The 24019-nt window shown below is 40.6% G+C and overlaps 1 protein-coding gene across 2 annotated transcripts in view; it reads left to right on the forward strand.

Moving 5' to 3' along the window:
* Positions 1–24019, forward strand: part of LOC131258137 (NAD-dependent protein deacetylase SRT1-like) — an 81237-nt gene that overhangs the window by 40976 nt on the left and 16242 nt on the right. For both annotated transcript variants that reach the window (XM_058259245.1, XM_058259246.1), the window contains exons 5-9: positions 1458–1558; positions 1756–1864; positions 11132–11211; positions 11862–11940; positions 12667–12720. In XM_058259245.1, the coding sequence (XP_058115228.1) occupies positions 1458–1558; positions 1756–1864; positions 11132–11211; positions 11862–11940; positions 12667–12720 (423 nt within the window). The remainder of the gene's footprint in view (positions 1–1457; positions 1559–1755; positions 1865–11131; positions 11212–11861; positions 11941–12666; positions 12721–24019) is intronic.

The following is a 24019-nucleotide window of genomic DNA, read 5'->3' on the forward strand; positions in this document are numbered from 1 at the left end:
TTATAGTTGCATGAAGCGTGAAGTGAAGCAACAATGAGCTTGGGTGCGGGAGCGGGGAAGCATCTGTTTCAATATGTCTTCAAGCATAAACAAGTAGGAAGCGAAGTGGGAGGGCGAGTTTGCAGCGCCATTTGAAGTGGGAGTAGCACCTAGTTAGAACGATCATGCAACTGAGGTGTCCTTAGGGTTTTTCTTTGTAGTGTGATTCGTCATATTTATCCTCTTTCGTTTTATTCTATTTTCTACGGCAAGTGAAGAAATCATTTTAATGGCATAGACTGTGACAGTTTCATCGTTAAATAGGCACTTACATTCTTCTATCCTAATTCTTTCTATTGTGCTACATCACTTACCTACCAAAAAGAAAAGAAATAAAAGGAAAACCAGGCCACCTTCATTAGTCTAATATTTTTGTTGCATTCACTTTCACCAAGCACAATGGCTATTGACCAAGTGTTGGCGATAACTATTTGACATCAGTTAACTTGGAGATCTATTATTGTATTTCAGAGGTTTGCTAATCCCATACGCACCTTTCATGCTTACACGTAGGAGCAGATGCAATAATATGCCACATGCATGACATCCAAGCCGCTCTAGGAAGTGTCCCACCATGCACATGACCTGGACAAAAAATCAGGTTGATTCACTCATTAGGTGGTCCTTGCGTGCAAGTTGGATAATTGATTGTTGGTCCCTTTTCTTTTAGCGTTAACTTTGCATACATGGGCCCCACCTGATATGAGCTTGATCATTGGGCCAGTTCATCTACATGGTGGACCTGCCTGATGAGCAGCTTGGAGGTCACACATGCAACACAACATCACTGGTATCGCTCATGTACTAGGCCATTTTTGGTCCTTATATAAGGGGCTTATACAGTGTGTTGAGAATTCTATAATAATCTTAGATTCTTGTGGAGAAGTGTAGATATCTCTGGAATTTTCTTAAGTTCTTTGGTGGGTTGTTAGTCATCTAGAGAAGTTCTAGAGTATGAATGCCATATGGCTCTATTCTAGCCATTGATGTAAAGTAGCCAGAAACTTGCCAGTCCTATTTAAGGAGGGTTTCTCATTGGGAGAAAACCTTGAACCTCACAAGTTGTAATCAAGGGAGCTCTTGAGTAATTCAAGTCCCCTACACTCACCGTCTCTTGCGTGTTCTCTTTCTTGTTATGTTGGCTAGGCTGACACTTGGGTGGTTGGTTGACTTGTCCTCAAAGTGATTTTGAGTATGAGTGCTGTGCAGTCTATGCTCTGGGAATCATTCAGGCCATGACAATACGCTGATGTGTGTTAGGTGTGCTTTTGGGATCAGCAAACGTATATATCTAATGACTTCATTTGTTACCTAAGGAGCTGTTTTAGCTTAAGGTTAGCTTGTGAAGCTTGCATGCTTCAATTGCTAATGCAATTATAGGCTACTAATCCTTGATCCTTTATGAACTATGTGGGCAGAATGTGGATAGCCTCCATCTTCGATCTGGAATACCGAGGGAGAAACTTGCTGAATTGCATGGGAATTCCTTCAGGGAACTGTGTCCTTCTTGTGGATTAGAGTATGACGTGTACTTTTAACTGCAATCCAAGCCTTCTCTTCAGTAATCACTTTTTGTCTATGAAACTTTTTCAATACATCTACAGCTCTTCTTGATTTGATATTGCCAATATTGGGCTTTTGATGTCAAGTGCAGAGTGGATGTTTGTAAGTACTTATTTTCATCATTTTTAACATTTGATGCACTTAATTCTGTAGATATGTTCGGGATTTTGAGGTGGAAACTATTGGAATGAAGGAGACAACACGCCGCTGTTCTGGTCGAAATTGTGGAGCAAAACTAAAGGACACAGTTCTTGACTGGGAGGTAACTCATCTGCCGTTTAAATAGTTGCATGATAGTTGAGGTGGCATTTGAAATTTAAGGTCCCGTGTTCCCTTTTTCTTTTGTTGCGTGTTTACTCGATGAATTTGGTAACCACGTGGCATGGCATGGTTGTAGAAACTGAGGGAAGGCCTAGACTACTATGTATGTTTTCCATCATTTCTTAAATGGTGGTGACTCATCCATCATAAGCATGCCATGCATGTTATTTATTTTTATTTTTTGAAATGACATGCCATATAATTCAATCTAGAATGTCCAAATCATGGGCTTCACTATTAATGGAGCATATCTCGATGATCACATTGACGGGGTCAATTTAGGTGCATCAGATGGACGTTAAGAAGAAATGGGTAGTGGTCCAAATCCAATCTCTTATTAGATGCTTATGTCAACATCCAACCATTGTGATTTTTTGGATATGCTACTAAGGTCCATGATTTGGATGACCAAGATTTGTTTAAATGCATATAAAACATATGGTAGATGAGTCATCACAATTTAAGAAATAATAGTCTAGCCCCCAAGCGAATGATAAGAATTTCTTTTGAGTTTCTTATATTTCAATGATGTTGTAGTTCCAAATTCTGCTAAAAAAGATTTTAGGGTGAATATGTTCTGTTTATTTGAAATTGTTTATTTTCTTAGTGTTTTGATCATTCTTGCATTTCCTTATTGTTTTACCATGGATGTTGAAGATTGCAAATATTATTAAAGGGAGCAAACCAAAAAAAAAAGAAAAGAAACAGAAGCACAAACAAAACGAAAACTAACTATATAGCAAGAAAGAAAAGAAAGAAAAAAGAGAGAGAAAAAAAACCGTAAGACACTATACCACTTAAAGACAAAAACAACCAGGCATGGGCTTGCAACTCTACATGAACCAAGAAAAGAAGAACAAGCCCACAATCCTAAGAGCGGAGAGCAAGCGATCAGTCACCCGCCTCACATAAAATCATATCTGATACCCTGGAAGAGGAGGGAAGGTCTTGGAAGCAGTGATTGTTTCTTTCCCTACGGATTGCCCATAGAGTAGCCAAACCAGTCAGATGCCACGACAATTTGATATCTTTATTGGTGTATCCAGCATGCCAGACAGAGCATGCCAATCACATTTTCAACATGACCCAAGAGGTGTTTAACTTGACCGGAATAGAAGACCATACATTATTGGCGAAGGGATAGTGAAGGAATAAGTGGTTGAACACATCTTTGTCGTTGGTTCAAGCCTTAGTAGCTGCATTCTACTAATAAAGGTGTTGCTTCCACCTACAATGTTTCCCTGACTTCATGGACCTCTTTTTGTTCATACTATTGACTTGCTAGTTGCTACCATCATGGTTTTATGTCTCGGACTGACTTGTTCGATTTCAAGTCAAGTTGTGGCTCGGCTGGGTTAGGGGTGATTCATTCGAGTTGGGGCAAATTGGTCCTAGTTTCACTACTGACTTATGATGCCAAGTTGGATCAAACTTGCCCCGGTCTGAGTTGACTTAGACGAGTCGTCAATACATGGCTACCATAATTCCATTAGGACCTTAATTGAATTTGTACTTGCTATAATGTTAAAATGAAAGGAAATAAAAAGGGGAAGAAAGGAGATGGGAAAAGAGAGAATTGAGAGATAAAACTAGGGTTTTACGTCCCTACTCTCCCTTTATATTAAATAAAAAAGCAAAAATGCCAAAAATACCCCTCATCTACTTACAATATGAAGTGTATATTAAGTGCACCCAAACTAAATAAAAGGGACATGTGGACAAAACTAAAGGCTAGATGGGTTGTACAACAATATGATTCCTTATCACAGTCATCCAGGTGGGCTATACAATCATAAAGTCACATCCATAGTCATTAACACTCCCCTCAAGCCGGAGCATCGATGTCATTATACCTAGCTTGGAATAAATATGTGCGTATTAATTGACGCCAAGAGCTTTTGGTGTACACATCAGCAAGTTGATCCTAAGTCGAACATACGGCATAGAAATCTCACCACTGGAAACCCTTTCACATATGAAATGATAGTTGAATTCAATATGCATAGTTCTATCATGATAAACTGGATTATTTGCAATATGTGGAGGCTACCTAATGATAGTAAAATAGATGACTTGGTAGGTTCACTGCAAAACCCATTTGTTACAATAGTTTCTTAATCCACATGAGCTCATTCGTGGTATGGGTCATCACCCTATATCATGCTTCAACACGTGATTGGATTACAAATTTACAACACTTTGCTTTTTTCTTTTTCACGTGACCAAATTTCCTCCCACAAATGTGAAGTACCTGGTAGTAGGCCGCATATCAGTTGGGGAGCCTGCCTAATCTGCATCAGAATACCTATAACTTGAAGTTGATTATCCTTTTAGAAAAAAATTCTTAGCTCAGTGCTCCTTTGAGGTATTGTAGAATCCGAACAACCGCATCAATGTGAAGCACCCTAGGAGAGTTCATAAACTCACCGCACTCGCAACATATGATATATTTGGTTTGTGATTTTTTTTTTTTAAGATTGAACTTCATTAAAGGGAGCTAAAGGTAACCCAAAACGGAAAAAATACCAAAACAAAAGAAACATTAAAAAGAGAGAAAATAAACAAAATAATGACGGAACTAAGCAGCTTTACAACACAAACAAGAGAAGCGAAAAAGGGAAGAAAAACAAAAGAAAAGAAAATAAACCAAACTAAGACTTAGTGAGGTATACAACTCAAGATAGACTAGATGCCTTGGACCGACTCCAGGGAGCCAAGCCTTTACAAACCAAAGAAGAAATAATACAACAATTTGATATATGAAGACAAAGTGACCAATTTGCTACATCAGGAAGGATTGAATCTGCCACCCTGGACAAAGCGACCGGTTTTGGTTTGTGATTGTTAGGTAGATAAGTTTTTTGAACAATCTTCTATACCTTCCTAGGTCTTTAACCATATCTCCTTGATCACTAACTAGTTTATAATTTGAATATATTGGTGTATCAACTGGCTTAAGCACCAAGAAGGCCCGTTTCTATGAGCAAATCCAAAATATATTTCCTTTGAGATACATTAATTCTTTCCTTTGATCTGGTTTAGTGATCAATGACTTCTTTTATGTCATAAATCTTTTATTAGAAAGTGAAGTTGAAGATTACTTCGGAAGATCTTCAGTTCCTTGAATATCTAATGCAGAGGCATTTTCACACTGAGCTCGAGTGGGGTTGCCTATGGGATGCAGGGGCACACTCGGGGTGGGTGGCCCATGTGAGGAGGGTGGCTTGTGTGAGGCGGGCCCCACCCGTGTAAGGCGGGTGACTTGTGTGAGGCGGTACCCATGTGATTTAGGGCCCACGAGGGGGTTCGGCCGAGGTCCTAACCCATGAGATGTGGGGTCTGGGCTATGAGATATAGGGTTTAATTCGCCATGCTCTATCAGTTCGAGCTTTTAGAGGAAGTGGTTAATTGTCCTGCATCACTATCACTCCTTGTAACCACAATGCCTTCCACATATAAAACTAATACAATCAGACCAGAGGTGCCTCTTCGTATAAAGACAAAATGACCAACATGATTTTGAAAAAACCCTTGGGCCAACACAACCTTATTGAATTTACCAAACCATGCAAGTGGTGATTGCTTTGATTCATCAATTGCCTTTCTTAGTTTACGTACCTTATTTGATTCTTCCTGAGTAACAAATCTAGTTGGCCGCTCCATATAATCCTCCTCCGTGAGATCACCATGAAGAAAGACATTTTTAACGTTGAATTGAAATAGAGGTCACCCATGATTAGCAACATAAGAAAGAATGACTCGAATGAAATTAAATTTGGCAACTGGAGAGAAGGTTTCAGTATAGTCAATGCCGAGAGTACGAGTGTATACTATAGCAACTAAGTGAGCTTTCTATCGTTCAACTGTGCCATTAGGCTAAAATTTAATGGTATATGCCAACATACAACCAACAATACATTTACGGGCTAGAAAACTTGTCACGCCCCGAATCCAGAACCTAGGCCCAACTACTTCCCAAGTCCCGAACTTGGGTCATGACAACTACCTCACTACTTATTAGACTTGACGACGAGTTAATGAATTTCCCAAACAACAAATCCGATTCATCGCAGAGATTTTATTTATTTAAGCGAGTTGAAACTATTGAAACTGCTGAAACTAAGAATCTTAAAAGGAACGTCATCACATACATGAAATTAATGAATACATCAAAGAGGCAGACCTGTTCCTTCCAAGGAAGGGTTGCCTAATATAATTACACAGACCATTCCATCATCATACACAAAATAGTATATTCAGCTCGTTAGTAATGAACAAGACTATAGCAAAACTCCAGCAGGTCTTACGTGCAACCTGAAGCTGAATTCAACCTGAAATTTTTTGCGTATTTCGGTATGAGAAAAAACCCGGCTTAATGAGTCTACAGCGTGCCAGGAGTAAAACACGACTTGTTAGTGTGCTCCCGTGAAAACATACAAAATAACCATCAACATGTTATCATAAACAAGCATGTAAGCACAAATAAGCATGTTATCACATATGAGTTGTTATCATAGGTGAGCATGTTATTACGGATAGGCATGTTATCAAGGATAAATATGTTATCACAACTAAGCATATTGTCTCAGATGGATGTATTGCCACAACTAAACATATCATTATAGACGAGCAGGTTACCATGAGTAGACATGTTACCATAAATGAGCAACTAATCATGGTTCAATATATTTTCGTAGATGAGCATATTATCGTTACTAAGCATGACATAAAACATGTGACCATGAGTCATGAGAACAACAAGTCATCATGTAATAGTAAAGCTTTACATGTTTTATCATAAGACACATTCTCATGAGTAAGCATTGCATAAAGTAACCAAGGTAAGATGCTGGATGGATAACGGTGTCAATGAAGGCATTTAATCAGCTACCCACAATATACCAAGTAAAGAATAGAGTTAGCACATGTGAGGTCAAGAAGGTAGTGTGCAATCCAACACAGGGAGCCTCTATCTAGATCGGTCCCATACTTGATTTGGATAGCAAACCTCAATATGGTAAACTCTTGATTTCAGGTTAGTCTCATATCTAACCGAAATCTTAGCAATGCGAAGGGGCATACTATAAACCGCCTATCATAATCTCACCCAAATCTCAATCAATCTACACCGTACAACCCAACATCTATGGAGTACACAACTAGGGCATGGTGATAATGCAATGCCATGTGAAGCCGAGAGGGCGGGATGAAGTTCAAGTGATGCAAATGCAAAGGGATCCAGTACACTCTAACACTGGTTGCCGCCCCATCATGCGTAGGACTAGGTGAGTGGAAGAGACCTCACTATCCGCCTTGCCAGTGGTATGCCAATGCCCACCCGGCTCGTCAATAGCGGACCCAATTACGAGCTGATCAGACTCAACATAGCTTATAGTATCCTCCATCCGGGCGGATAAGGTCACACCCCCTTCCAACCAACCCCAACACAGTGGTAGACGCGGCCTACTGATATTTGGTACTCGGGCGCTCATGTTATCCACTCGGTCTCTACGTTGGAGCATTCTTTTGGCAAAACGGATGGCTAGATGGCCAATGGGCTGCCTCCTCCTCTCGACCTCTCTCTCCTCTCTCAGCTCTCTCTCACTTTCACATGGAGGAGCATAGGTGGTTGGATGAAGAAAGGAGAAGGGAAGAATGGAAGAAGGGAAGGGGTGGGACGTCTTCTCTCTCTTGTCTCTCTCTGTTTTTTTTTTTTGCTAGCAATGAAGAAGGGAGGAGATGGGGCGTGACAAAACTTGTTAGCTCCCAAGTGTAATTTTGATGAAGTGCTGCCATCTCTTCTTCCTTAGCTTGCTTCCACCCTTTATGTGACAAGGGCTCCTGGTATGACTTGGGAACAAAATGAGACGATAAAGACAAAACAAATTTATGAAAGACGGAAGACAAATAATGAAAGGAAATAAATTTGGGGATAAGGTGGTCAGTGCATGCATGCTTACATTTCTTCAGAGCAATAGGGGGATCAATTGAATTGGGAGATATTAGTTAAGTGATTGGATCAATAGGTTTGAAAGAAGATATGGTGGATGTCACATCATGGTTGGTGGCACTGTCTCCTTGTTTTCGCCATTAGTAACAAGCTTAGCCATAGGAATGGGCGAACTAGTGGAGGGAGGCCATGAGATAATGTCTTCTTCAACAAGAATGGGCATAGGCATTGTGGGATGAGATGGTGAAGCTTCCAAATCAAGAGATCTACCTTCATTTGAGAAGAATGGAGCAGACTCAGAGAAGGTAACACTGACACAAATTAATTGTCTACAATGACGAGGATTGTAACACTTGTAACCCCTTTGAGCTCTAGAATACCCAAGAAAAATTCATTTAACTGCTTTATGATCTAATTTATCATGTCCTGAGTCCAACCGGTGAACAAAGTGTACACAATAAAAAACCTTGAGGGGCAAAGAGAACAATGGACGATTACACGAGGCGACTGACCCGTTAAGAATATAGAGGGCATTTTATTGATTAGATAGCATGTTGTTAAAACTGCATCACTCCAAATTTTTTTTAGGACATTCATATAAATCAATAAGGCATGTGTCACCCCAAGCAAATGACGGTTTTTTTTTTTTTTCATTTTGCAACACCATTTTGTTGTAGAGTGCGGGCACATGATGTTTGAAGAAAAATATCATTTCCAGACAAGTGCAAGCTAAAAGGATTGGACATATATACTCCGTAGCATTATCTAAATGAAACACACCCACACACACACACCCACACACACCCACACACCCACTCTTTGGAGCTAAACTTGATTCTATGCTTTCATATAAAAGATCTTCAAAATAGAGAGTAATTCCAATTTATCTTTCATTAAATAAAGTCAAGTCATTTTTGAAAAATAAGTAACAAAAGTAACAAAATACTTATACCCTAACACACTTGACTTGAACAAGTCCCCAAACATCTGAATGAATTGAGGCAAATGGAAGTACGCTACACTTTTCCACACGTGGTGGAATAGTGACTTGATGATGCGTAACGCGCACGCTTCGTATTCTAAAGCTGACATGGACGGTAATGAAGGAATGCCACTTTTGAGAATATTCAAGGATGGGTGATCTAAACGACAACGCCATCGGTAAGGAGAGATGTTATTTTGTGCCACTACTCCAATTACTTCACCCTCAAGATAATAAAGTGCACCATGTTCATGTCCTCTATCAATCTTCTTTTTCATCTTTAGATCCTGGAAATCAATATGAAGGATACAAAGTTGCAAAGCAATTAAGTAACTTTATGAGTTTACTAGCAGATGTAAGGCTAAAAGGAAATTTAGGTACATAAAAAACATATGACATTGAAAGAAAAAACTTGATGAACTATACCCATTCCACACACCTTGGATCAGGTACCGTTTGTCAAAGTGACTGATGAAATCGACAACACTATGTCAATAGAGGATGATGTACTGAATTCACCTATCATATGGTCAGAAGCTTCAGAGTCAATGACCATGGAACAGAGGACTTGGATTGTAAACAACTTATACTTTAACTCACAAATATGGCTATAGAAGTGGAAGTTGTGGCAGAGATAGGTTGATTCTTCAATGACATAGGGCACTCATATTTGGTATGTCAATGTCACAAGATGTATTTGGTTGCCAAGTTCTAGTAGGAGAACTGGTAGACTATTCTCTTTAGATGAGATGCGTGATCGCCCAAGTTGGCTTCTCATGATGTCCCAACAATTTTCAACAGTGTGATTTGTAAGCCTACAGTGAGTACCCTTCCTATGTTCAGGACCTCTACCATTACCTCTTTCCGCATCACCATGACTACCTTGAGTACCGTTGCCACCTTGTTGATTACCTTGGCCACTACGACCACCACCTTTGCCTTGTCTAGTACATGATGCCAAAGCAAAATTATCATTGGCTCCATCCGTAGAACCAAGTGATATATGTTGAAGGTGAGCGTAAACTTCTTAGGGATGAAACATCCTTAACACCAAAGATCTGTGCACACACTGGCTCATATACTGGTTTCAAGCCAGAAAGGAATTTAACCACAAAAAACTCCTTACGTTGTTGATGTTGTTTCTCAAGATCATTGGTAAGTGACTAATACACACATTCAACTCCTCCCACAGTCTTTTGAGTTTCACATAATATTTACCAAGGGACTTAACCCCTTCTTGGAATGCAAAAATCTCTTCAAACAACTGATTTGTACGTGAGACATTTTTATCGGATGAGTACATCTCTCGTAACGCATCCCACACCTCCTCTGCAGTATCTAGAAACATCACATTCCCATTAAAAATTGTTTCCATATTGTTCCACAACCACATCATGATATGAGGATTTTCTTGGATCCACCGGTTGTACGTTCTATCACTTTCATCTGGTTTCTCTGCAGTTAGATGTTTTAATTTGCCTTTGGCTGTCAAAAACACTTGGATGGATTTAGAACACTGGACATAATTTGTTCCATTTATTTAGTTTTATGGAGGCTATTTGAACCCTTTGAAAATAAGATGGATTTGGGAACTGAGATATTTGATCACCCTTCATTTTCATTAGATAAAGAAATTAAGGGAATGACACAGTGCTTATACGAATGAGGGTTGTCTCTTCTAGATATAAGAACTTGCCAATTGCATGCTCCACATGATGTACACACCACACTTGACGTAACAGTCGGCCCACATGTTCCAACCGAACACGAGGAGTGATGATCATAAACACACCATTCATACTCTCACACGCAAACCATTACAAAGGACCAACACACCCAAACAAGAAGAAGAAGAATTGGAAAACTTTCAGTTACAATATGACATGTGCATAAAATTAAAAGCAAAAATGCCACACTCACCTACTTACAAGTTACAATATGACATGTGCATATTAAGTCAACCTAATAAACTAAGTAAATGGACATACGGACAAAGCTAAAGACTAAGTGGGCCGTACAACCGTGCGACCCCTTATTATAGTCATCTACAGCCCACATCCACAGTAGTTAACACTTACAAAATAAATTTTAGTAGCTTATATCCTGGATATATGAGCTATAAATTATATAAGAATATTGTCTCTTGTTTCCCATTTCTTTTCTTGAGATGAAATGTGCTGTATGGGCAATTCAAATCTTTTTCTCAAGTTTCTAGTTTTGATTGCTACGTGTGCTTTTTCCCCCTCCTTTTTTTAATTCCTTTTTTCCCTGTTCAGGATGCATTGCCGCTGAAGGAGATTAATCCCGCCGAAAGACACTGTAAAATGGCGGACGTTGTATTATGTTTAGGAACAAGGTAATCGAAAGGGTTACCCCTATCTTTGGTAAATGGATAAGGAGGCCATATGATCTCTATATGGTATAAAATGTTGTTCATTTTGGGCTCAAGCACTTTGTACAAGTGAGGCACATCTTTCAGTGATGTATTTCATTCATCTGGTAATGGGTCAAGCATTCTGTACATGTCGGGCCCACTGAGAGTGGATACTAGATCGAAAATCTCCTCTACAAAAAACTGCGGATATTTGGTCGGTGGACTTTCTTTCATTGAATATGGACCATGTGCTTTATTTGCTTTCTAAGCCTTCATTTGTGGACCAATGGTAGGATGAATAGGTTTTGTCCGAAGGGGGATTGTTGTGAAGCATCATCCATCCATGATGGGCCCCACAAGATGAATAGTATGGATCACTAAGAGGTGGGCCCACCTGGAAGGAATTCTCCATCAAGTGACAACCTTAGTAACTCAGGACTGGTGTTGTTTATTTCCTCTTTATCTTCTCTGTGAATATGAATTTGGTTGTTTTGGATTTGTCATTAGATATAAATGTTATCTTGAACTTGCTTGAACTTGAATGCATGGAAGGTGGATCTTTTTCTTTTTTTTTTTTTGGTTCTCTTTTCTTATGTTTTCTTAGAAGTGACATCCCTGCCCGGCCCATGCAGTTTGCAGATTACTCCTGCATGCAACTTACCTTTGAAATCCATCCGCGGTGGTGGAAAGATTGTTATTGTCAACCTTCAGGTATGCCTCTATTTCTCACTGGCACATTTATATCCATTCAAAAGGAAATAAAAAGAAATAGACGTGTATTCACCACGAGGTATTATAGGGACTGACCCTCAGGAAATGTATTGCTTGCTGAGGCACAAGATTCTGTATACATGGGGCCCCATAATTTGATGATGCAGACCGTTAATCTGGTGAGTCCTAATCCTTGGGGGATGTGCCAATTGTCTGCTGGATAAGAAGATCCTTATCGTGCAATCTATGGCCTATTTTTGGTTTAATGTGAACTGCTGCTGTATTTTTTCCACTAGTGGCTATTTGTTGGATACTGATCTAAGGGTTTGGATTGTTTAACGTGGGAGGTTTTTGAGGGTATTCCCCATACAGTCGTACACATGGGGCTCATCAGATTGACAGTTTGAATTCACTGAACCATGGACAGTACACATATGGCATCCTGCAGCTTAGTAAACTAGAGGTTTTATGAGCTTTGTACCCTGTAATTCCTCATCAGTAGATTCCTTCACAGTAAGCTAGCTGTTGTTCTATTGAAATGAGTATATGCCCGTGTATCACACATATTGTGATTGCTATAGCACATGATGGGACAATGTTTAAAGAATGGCAATATAGAAATTGGAACTTTGACTTTATATGGCGCATGGTTACTCAAGCTCTTTTTGTCTAGGCCAGTTCCCTTCGAAGATGTCATTTAAAAAAAATTTCATTATGCTTTTGCAGCCTACTCCAAAGGACAAGAAAGCAAGTTTGGTGATCCATGCGCAAGTGGATAAGGTATTTCCCTTTTGTTTGGAATGCATTACCAGCTTACACTCTTCTCAACTTCTGATGTTATCCATACATCATATGATTGCCAACTTCTGATGTTATCCATACATCCTATGATTGCCAACCCAAATAGCTGCGATGAGGCAACGATGACAATGGCAATGATGGCTGCTTGCGTCCACATTTTGGGGATCTTGCTGAGCTGTTATTTTAGTGGGAACACATTTCTAGTTTTGTAGACAAAGTGGGAACTTGGGGAGATATTTTCTTAAAATTTAAACAAAGCTGTGTAATCACATACGGTAGGATGGTTTGGCATGGACAAGAGATGAATTTGTTTAAAGGATGTGTGAGGGCTGCTAACTTAGTTGGACACGCTGAAGTTGTGTGATGCATACCTGCATCTCAGTTGTACAGAAGATAATTGCATAAAGCGATCCTAACCGTTGATTTGGTGTCTCATCATGTCTCTTTGGCATAGCCTTGAATCAGCAATTGTACTAACCATCTGATCAATGGCCTGCAAATGGATGGTTGACAAAAATGTTGAGCAAAAAGTGAGCAATGGTCCATACTAGCAGGAACGCTCCAAATTGTCAGTAGGTTACAATCATGGAGTCACTGTGCTTTTTGGACTGTGCTCCACACAGCATCACCCATTAGTTCAGTAGTCCCAATTGCAATGAAGCACATAGAATGGTAGATTTCTCAAATTCTTGGAGGTACCAATCCATGGTGATTAAATGGGATACAACCCATGGTACCTTTGAAGATGTCAGCAAAGCATTTTGTTCGCATGTCTTCCAGAGTAAGATGTGGTGTCAGTGTCAGCATGTGGAGAAAGCCAATAGGTAGAAATCTCCATGCAACAGTTTTGGCTATGGAAGGTTCCAAATGAGGTCAGCTTAAATGCTGAAGTGAAAATCCTAGGATGTGTTAAGTCCTTGATGTACCGCTCCAAAAAAAAAAAAAAAAAGTCATTGATGTTGATACTGGAAAATGGAAACTTGCTGCTAGGGCTGGCAATGGATATTCGTTTACCTGATTACCCAACGTATCGAACTGACGAAAATCGGATTTGGATATTGGCTGCTTAACTGACTGCCCAAAGTCCAAGCAGGTGGACCAATTACCCAAGGGCATTTTCGTAATTTACCCAACTAATTATATTTTTAACTAAAATATTGAATACTAATATGTGATATAATAATTAATTAGGAATGTAAATAGAAAATTACTAATTAGAATTTATTCCTATAACAATGGTGTAAAATGGGAATATTCTACAACTATTTTGCATGTGGGGCCTGCTACAATGTCTGTATGGCATCCAAACCACCATTAGAGTTGGCTCACCATGAAAGTTAGACTTCCTAAAAACCAGGCTGATCTGATCATTAGCAGGGCCACAACATTGGGAACAAATGGGAGGCACCGACTATAGAAAATCCCCAAATCAGTTTGGGGACCACCATATTCTTTGCGTATCATTCAACCTGTGGATAAATTACATCCCACTATGGTGATGGGATTCCCAGTAATTTAGGCCTATCCAATCATCAAGTGGGCCATACCATATAAAATAATGGAAACCACCAAAAACGTCCAAATTTATAGTGGCCCACATGATGTCAGATCAGCATTACTTTTGAAGTGGGGTGCTTTCATGGTGGGGCTGGCACTTTTGGCAGGTTGGATTCCATACACCATGGTGGGCCCCACCACAAGCAACTGTAGAAAAATGTCATTTTGTATTGTAGAGGCCCTGCCTTTTGCTAAATACAATGCCAGAAATATGGTGCCGCAAGCAACAACTCCTCTTCCCATGTCTCTCTCTCTCTCTAGTCTCCAATTTCCATCTTCGCCGCCTCTTCTATACCAATTGCTTCACGTAGATATTGTACCTCTTCTTTCTGCATCTTTGTTACATATACATGCATGTTGGTCAATATCAGTGCTGGGGGCCCACCATGATGTTTTTCGGGCATCAAACACGTAACAAACTATCGTTTATTTTGGAGACTCTTTTTCATCTTTCCCACTTCATTTATTGTAAGGAATTAGTGTTCAAGTCAATTTTCTTTTGTTTCCTCAATGACTAATATGATGGGAAGTTTGAGAAGTATTGGGATGTTAATAGCATGATTTTGGATTCTCTACTTAAATGAAGTTTGTTGAATGTTACTTTCCAGCGATCTATGGTAGCGAAGGTGAATGAGCAGTTCATTTTTTTTTTCCCCTCTGGATGACCTCATTAGATACTGCAAAACAGCGGGATGAGACGATTGGAAAGGCGATGCTGCCGGAAGAGACGATCGTGAAACAGAAGGAGAGCGATGAAGGATCGGTCTGATGAACAATTAAAAGAGGGCGAAGAGAGAAGGGGTTACATCTAAAAAGAGGGAGGGATGTTTCCGCATATCCTACTCTGTTCGTCAAGGGATTCCTAGAAGGATGGCTCCCCATTAACTTCTCCAGGGTTTTTGGTCGAGCTGGAGCAGTAATGGACGTTGTACTGTCTAGGAACGGGGCGACAGGGAATGTTAGAGAATTTGCCCTTGTTAGGATGAGTTCGAAGGAAGAACTCAGCAGGGCGGTCCAGATGTTGCACGGTGAAGGATTCGGTGGTGTAAAACTGTTGGTTCAAAGAGCTAGATTCGGATTGGAACTGATGAACAAAACAAGAGGATGAGTTGTGGAAGAGAAGATATTCTCTAGAATGCGGAATCCTACCAGCTATGGTGCCGATTCACGAGGGAAGCAGATATTATCAAAGTGCGGCGAGACGCCTTTCTTCAAGGAGGTGTTACTTAAATTGAAAGCCACGCGATTGGAACCACAGGTAAGTAGAACAGATTTCAGCGAAGAGGAGAGGCGGAAGAGTGATGAGGGTGCATTTAAAGAGAACAATAACTAGGTTCGTATTGACCTTGATTCATTCAACCGTTCAAGAAGAGCCCTTCAGGATTCGGTGGTGGTGACCACAAAAGAGGGAGCATCGATAGAGCAAGTTAGGAGATGGTTGGATGTATGTTGTAGATTCCCGTTGGAGACTTACAACATCAAACCCATCGGCTACAACGATCTTTGGATCGAATCGGTTCTAGGTATCAACCTAGATTGTTTGATCATGGCGGGAGTGATCCATAAAGACGACCGGATTATCAAGATTCAGAAATGGGAGTTCTCTTTGTTTTGGGATGGAAGACGTTTGGTTCTTGATCTGGTCGGTCCCCCTGGAACTCTGGTATGATGAGTTTTTCCTAGCAGTTGCAGCTCGATTGGGCTAGTTTATCGAGCTCGACCCTAAAACAAAGCTCGCAGAGGAGATGGGTGTTATTAGGGTTAAGAGTTAGGCGGAGGAAGGGAGAGTTCCTTCCACCTCACATTCAGGTGATGGCGGAAGATAGAAAGCTTCTCCTCCTGGTTCAACGGGAGGAAAAGGATTTTCCCATTCCTAGATGGGGCGATTTATGGAGGCAGAAGGGGAACCTGCCATCTTCATCAGGCGCAGAGGTTGCAGGGATCTCAGAAGGAGTTCAACTTCCATGCTACCGAGGAGCATGGTACGTAGTAACGGAGACCAAGGTATCCTGTGTCGGTATCGGTTGGCGTAACGGTGCCCTCCGATACGGATACGCGTGTGTAACGGCGATATGGGGGCGTAACGACGATACGGGGGCGTAATGGCCCGTAACGGTGCAATTTTATTTTTTTGCCAAAAAAATATGGATTAAATCCTGAATATTCTAAGCATTCCAAATATGCATTCATTTATAAATTGGAACATGTTTATGGTAGTGTAATGGTCCACTCTTTGGTGAGTAGTTGTATCGGACTGTCTAATGAGTTTATGTACCAGATAACCTGAATTTGACTACAAAATTCATATATTTAATTTTCTAAATATATAATTTATATACTTAACAATTTGATATCATTTATCCCAATAGTTCTTTTAAAAAATGAAATTAAATTCAGGTAGATGGCGTTGCCAATTTGGGGCTGACTCGGAGGACCAATCCATGCCCCAGATCAGCCTCAAAATCATGCAATTGATTGGCATTATCCCACTTATGAATTGGTGGACATTTATTGGATAGTGGATCATGAAAAAAAATCAAAAGGCCCTATTTTAAAAAATAAGCGTCCACAAATTAACAATTAAAACTATTCAAACAATTTGATTTTGGCATTGTGAGTTAACAGCTACAGTTCATAATTTAATTGGTAAATTTTAAGTTAATACATGTCTCGTGTACAATTTTTTAAGGGCCCGAATTAGGCGGGACTCGGATTGTGTAGTGTAGCACACGAGTTTCAAAGTTTTTTGGGCCCCATTGTGATGAATGTGTTATATCCACACCGTCCATCCATTTTACCAAATAATTTTAGGGCATGAGCCCAAAAATGAGGCAGATCCAAAGCTCAAGTGGACTGCACCATAAGAAACAACAATAATTAAACATCCACCATTAAAAATTTATTGGGGGCTACAAAAGTTTTAGATCAAGCTGACATGTGTGTTTTCCCTTCATACACGTCAGTGTGACCCAATTAACAGGTTTGATGGAAAATAAACATTACAGCGGACCCTAAGAAATTTTTAATGGTGAGCATTCTATAACCACTGTTTCCTATGGTATGGTCCACCTGAGATTTGGATCTTACTAATTTTTTGGATCATGACCTAAAATGATGTGGCAAAATGGATGGATGGCATGGATAAAATACATACATCATGGTGGGGCCCACGCGGCGGCACGTCGACCTTTTATTAAAAAGAAAACTTGGTGGCTCACGTAGCCTCTTTGGAATGGAAGCTGATTGCGTACCGAGTAAACTTTGTAGGGTCCACGTGATTTAGATATTTTATCCACTCCTACCATCCATTTTACCAGATAATTTTAGTGCTTGAGCCCAAAATTGAAGCATATCCAAATCTCAAATGGGCCACACCACGGGAAATAGTGTGAATTGAATTTCTACCGTTGAAAATTTATTGATGGCCACTGAAGTTTTGGATAAAGCTTATATTTGTGTTTGCCCTTCATCCATGTTTTTGTGATCTTATGAACAGGTGGATGACAAATAAATATCACTATGGGGCCTAGCAAGGTTTCAACGGTGGAAATCATTATTCCCGTAGTTTCCTGTGGTATCATCTACTTGAGCTCTGTATATGTTTTAATTTTGGTATTAACCCCTTAAATGAGCTAGAAAAACAGATGGATGGTGTGGATGAACCACATACATTCACGATGGGCCCAACGGAGTTTACTCGGTATGATAAAAGCGTGTTGCGTAACTCGTACGTAGTTTGATTTCTTTTTCTGATACCGAAATGAAAAAGAAGAGAGAGGGAAACTAAAAAGAAAAAGTGGGAGAGAGAGAGAGAGAGAGAGAGAGAGAGAGAGAGAGAGAGAGAGAAGAAGAAGAAGAGGAAGAAGGAGAAGAAGGAGAAGAAGAAGAAGGAGAAAAAGAAGAAGAAAATAAAGAAAAAAAAAGGTATGTTTTTCTTCCCCTATTATCTTTAGGCCCGTAAGGTGCCCGTTTCGACCCCGTATCGCGCAATGGTGTTGGCCGTTACGAATTGGCCAATATGGCCGTATCGTAACGGATACGACACCTTGATGGAGACGTGTCGAGCGTCTGTTGGTGACAGAGGTGAGGTCGTCAGTCCCTCGCGCGATCGATCAACACGTATCCATCCAGACGCCGTGTCAAAAGAGAATAAATCCTCACCGTTCATAGAAATCGAGACGGAGCAGCGTCATCATTCGCTTCCTGCCTCGAATATGCCGCGGCGTCAGATTGACAGGTCTGGGGCAACGGATGGCAGCTTCGGAGACTCTGGAGGACCCGAACGGGAGGCTTGAGTGCTTTTAGTTGGCTCGAAAGCCATCGAGGCGCCTACTTCGGACCCACCGATTACCTATGTTGGATCCGGTCTGTTCTTTTGATGCGGAGACTTCTTCCGATCGTCAGATCATCCTGATCCTGATTGACTCTGATCCTATTTTCGTGCCAATTGTCGACGACTCACATCGGTTGAGTCGACTCATTTCCCTGTCCGTGTTAGGCTTGCGCCCTAGTGTGAAGGATCTGCTCTCTCATCCCCTGCATATGGATGGATCCCCTTCCTCAGATAGGGGTTCTTCCTATGCTTCTGATGTCAATATTTTGCCCCAGAACTCCGATAGTGCGGCTTCCTCTGTCTGTTCCTCACGTCCATCCTCTTCTCCCTCGGTTCTAATGGCGGATTGGGCCATAGCAGACCTCTTTCACAAAGATCCTGGAGAAGGAGTTATGGAGGTGGAACCCCTGCAGATCAGAGCGAGTACATCTATTGGCGAGATGGGGGCGGTCATCTGGGGAGTGCAGATGAAGCGGACCAAAGGATGAAGTTGATTGATACTATTCAAAAGAAAAAATGGATCAGGGACACAATGGGTCATGTTGGGAGATGTATAGGAGTTTCTTTTGGCAATCATCCAGAAGATTACATAGCACTTTTTCACTGTATCGAAGATCGTGGCCGTCCTTTGCCTCGGATTAGAACACCCAAGAAATCTCCCATCAGATCTACCAGTAACAAAGAACTTCTTAGTCTTGCTCTCGGTCCCACGACACTTAGTCGTCCCTCTTCTACAGGTGGGTCAAAAATGCAACGGGGCAGATCGGTCTCCTAAATGAAAGTTCTGTCTTGGAATATTAGAGGAGCGGGGTCTAAGCGGAAGAGAAGACTTCTCAAGGATATCTGTGGAAGAAGTAAAGCTGAGGTGATATGCTTCCAAGAAACAGAGGTTCAGAAGTTCAGTGATAAATTGCTGGGAACTCTTTGGAAAGAAAAAAAAGACAAGTGGGTGACGTTGGATGCTACTGGAAGATCAGGAGGTATCTTAGTGGCGTGGAATTCCTCTTCTTGGTCTGCTATAGACAGTTGGTGTGGAGTCTTTTCTGTTTCAGTCTTGCTTAAAGAGGTTTCAGGTATTTTTGCTGCTTAATCACTTCGGTCTATGCCCCAACCAAGAAGATAGAAGATCGGAGTTTTGGGAGGAATTGAATAATGCCAGAAAGAAATTTGATGGCCCTTGGTGTATTGGTGGAGATTTTAACATCACGCGATACCCGGATGAACGATCCCAGGGTGGAAGGACTTCGGTTAGTATGCGTCTCTTCTCTCAATGGATCAAAGACCAGTAATTGGTCGATCTCCCTCTGCTCGGTGCGAGATTTACGTGGTCCAACGATAGAATTAATCCTATCATGTCGAGGCTGGATAGATTCTTGGTCTCGCTGGAGTGGCCGGAAACTTTCCCTCGAGTCTCCCAATCAGGTCTCCCAAGACCTACTTCTGATCATAGCCCCATTCTTCTGGAAGTTGATGATGAAAACTGGGGCCCAAAGCCATTCAGATTTGAAGCTTCATGGCTGAAGATAAAAGGTTTCCACCAACTGGTTAAAGATGGGTGGGCAGGTTTTAGTGTGTCAGGATATGCTGGTTTTAAGCTTTGCAGCAAGTTGAGACTTTTGAAAGCCAAGTTAAAAATCTGGAAAGTGGAAGTTCTCCGTAAAAGAGAAGTGGAAACATGGGATATTTTGGTAGAGCTACAATCTATTGTTCAGTTATTGGAAGTTGTTTCTATCTCCTCAAACTCTCAGTCCAGAAGAATCCAGCTGATTCAAGATTATTCCGCAAGGGTGTTGGAAGATGAAATTTGTTGGAGGCAGCGGTCTTTCTGTAAATGGATAAAAGATGGCGATAAAAATACCAAAATTTTCCATTGTATAGCTAGTGCTTGCGAGAGTTAACAAGAAGACAAGCATAGTATATCAGTTAAGGCCATACGTTACTTTAGTAACCTTCTTTAGGGAGAAGTTTGGAAGAGACCCAAACTAAATCACTTGCATGTGGATCGGCTTCCCGATCTAGATGCAAGTGCGATCGAGTCCCCATTCTCTATTCTTGAGGTTAAAGGAGACGTAGATGCCATGGGAGGGGACGAAGCCCTTTGCCGGGATGGTTTTCTGATGTTTTTTTTTTTTTTCTGAACTTTCTGGGAAAGTTTAAAAGGAGACGTTATGGAATTTATGGAGGAATTTTATGACAGAGGAAGGCTATCCAAGGATCTCGGGGCATGTTTCATTGCTTTGATCCCTAAAGTTCAAGGGACGGAATCCCTAAAGGATTTTAGACCGATTAGTCTTTTAGGGGGTCCTTATAAGATTCTGGCTAAAGTGTTGGTGTCTTGTCTGAAAAGGGTGATTGGATCACTCGTCTCTGATAATAAAAGTGCTTTCATCCCAGGTCATCGGATTGTGTATAGTGCTCTTATCGCTTTTGAATGTTTGGATTCTAGACATAAATCCAAACTGCAGGGTCTTCTATGCAAATTGGATCTTGAAAAGGCATATGATCACGTTGATTGGGGCTTTCTCTAGCATATGCTCTCACGGATGGGATTTCGAGATAAGATGGTTAAGATGGATTGGGGAATGTGTGGGTTCGGCTTTCTTTTCCGTTTTAATCAATGGCTCTCCAAAAGGTTTCTTTAGTAGTTCCAGGGGCCTTCGTCAGGGAGATCCTTTGTCCTCGGTTCTATTCTTTCTAGTAGGGGAGGCTTTCTCTAGAATGCTAAGTAAAGGCCAAGAGGTTGGAATTATTAATGGTTTCAAAGTGGAAGGGATGGCAACTTGGATTTCTCATATTCAGTTTGCGGATGACACGCTTTTTGTTCTCTGAAGTAGACCAGGATAAAATTAGCAATATGCGGATCATAATCAGGTGTTTTGAAGCAGTCTTGGGCTTGAGAGTTAACATGGCAAAGGCTAAAATGTTTGGGGTGAATATGGAGGAAGACCAGATTGAAAAGTATGCTGCATTCTTTCAATGTGCGATGGGTCGCTTCCCAACGACATTTGTGGGTCTTCCTCTGTGTATTGGTAAACCCCCAATAGCTTTATGGGACAAGGTGATTGAAAGAGTGGGTTCTTATCTAGCTAGATGGAAATGTAGATACTTATCCCTGGGTGGTAGGCTCACCCTTATCAATGTGGCGCTCTCAAACCTTCCTCTTTATTTTTTCTTTATTCAAATGCCTAGCGTCAATTCTGGCTTCGCTCGAGAAACTTAGAAGGGATTTTTTATGGCATGGAAAAGAGGACAAGAAAAAGTTTCACTTGGTCAGTTGGAAGGGAGTTTGCAAGCATACTCGAGAAGGAGGGGCTGGAGTAAAAGATCTCAAAAGTATGAATCGAGCTCTCTTAGGCAAATGGACCTGGAGGCTAGGGACCGAGAATGGAATTCTTTGGAACAATTTGATCAAAAGCAAGTATGGCCGCTCAGAAGGGGGGTGGTGGACAAAGAATTCTTCCACAAACAAAGCCTCAGGTCTTTGGAAAGGAATTCTGTCTAATAAGGCGGTGGTCCTTAAAGGATCTGGAATTGCAATCGAAAACGGTAATCGTACTCGATTTTGGGAAGACATTTGGGTGGGTGATGACACTCTGCGTCAGCTTTTCCGCGTATCTTCCGTCTCTCTCCAAATCAGTCTATCTCAGTGGACTCATCTTACTCGATCCTATGTGGAGTAGTTGCTTGGAATCCGATGTGTAGAAGAAATCTTCATGACGAGGAAGTTGAAGAATACGTTGCATTGCTCAACCGTATTCAGAGTTGTTATCCGGACCAGTCTTCCGAAGATAAATTAGTTTGGTGTCTCGACGAAGAAGGGCTATTTTCAGTCAAATCTCTATATAGGCATATTGTTAAGAGTCCTCATCCAGTTGAAGAAGAATCATCCCACTATGTTTGGAAATATCAAGTGCCTCCAAAGATAGCTACTTTTGGATGGTTGATTGCTAAGAAAAAGGTTCTCAGAGTGGACATTTTGAGAAAAAGGGCATGTGCATTACAAATATATGCCTATGTTGTATGGCTAATGAAGAAACTGTGGACCATCTTTTCGTGCATTGTCCGTTCACATCTCGTACTTAGTCTGAAATTTTGTATCGATTTTAGCTTCAATGGGTTTTTTCAGACTCGGTTTGCAGTTTGCTGATGGCTAGGCAGGGTGTTAAGTGCGGTAAACAAAGGTCTAAACTCTGGAAGATGTCCATCGTGGCAGTTTGGTGGGCTATGTGGGAAGAAAGAAACGGGAGGTGTTTTAATGACATTTCAAAGTCAATACAGGATACAATCAGTAGGGTTATTTGCTTTATAGTTGAATGGGCTTCTACTCTTGATAAGCTTAAGGGTTGTAATTTGCTTTTTTTCAGGGTGTCCCTGATCGATTATCTCAGCTGGTTAGTCCCCCTTTGTTTTTCTGTTTTCCCTTATCTATAAAATTTCTCGTTATCTGTCAAAAAAATAAAATAAAATGGTAGCGAAGGTGAGAATAAAATTTATGATGTTCATAAATGTTTGACAAACCTTTAAACTTCTTAAATGGTCATATGGCTGGACTATTTGGGCTATTGGGCTTTATTGTATATGTTGGATAGTGTCACTCTTCTTCCTTTATCCTCTGTTCTCTTGTTTTCTGTTCTTTCTTCCTTATTCCCGGTAGTTTCTCTCTTTACTCATTTTCACATGGTATCAGAGCGCGGTTGGATGTGATTTGGGCCTCGAATCTCCTCTTTTCAAATCCCTAATTTCTAGACTAAGATTGGAGTCCCTCCCAAACTGTAGTGCACTCATTGGACCTTAAGGAAAGAGTGTTCCTCGTCTTTTTTCATGTAGAAACCATGTTTCTATATTTTTCGTTGAGTAGATGGAATCACTCGCAAAAGGGAGCATATGAGCCTAAACTAGAAGATGGATGCTTGCCGGGTTTTTTTTTTTTTTTTTTGGTTTTTTGTTTTTTGTTTTTGTTTTTGTTTTTGTTTTTGTTTTTGTGTGTTTAGTTGATGCTCAAGTTGTTTTTATTTCGTTACTTTGTGTTGGAAGCAATTTTTTGGTAGTTTCGTCAATTTGTTACATTATTTGAGATGTATGAATGATGTTCAAGTGGGTTCTAGTTGATGAAGGTTGGAAAGTTTTGTCTGATATTGTTGAGAGCTATAGTGGTGCATGAATCTAATTATAGATCAACAAATTTTCCGTATAAGTTGAAGTAAATTAGTTCCAAAGTAGCTATGGAGCCAAAAGGTTATAGTCCCCCATCACTAGGAGATGTGTTTTGACCTTCGTTTAATGCGTCCATAACATCTGTGAAATTGAATGGGAAGAATTATCCTCTTTGGGCTAAACTTGTTTAAGTGTTTCTCGTAGCTCGGGAAAAGGATCAATTCCTCACGGAAT

This window comes from Magnolia sinica, chromosome 10 (genome assembly GCF_029962835.1).
Source record: "Magnolia sinica isolate HGM2019 chromosome 10, MsV1, whole genome shotgun sequence".
Lineage (NCBI taxonomy): Eukaryota > Viridiplantae > Streptophyta > Magnoliopsida > Magnoliales > Magnoliaceae > Magnolia > Magnolia sinica.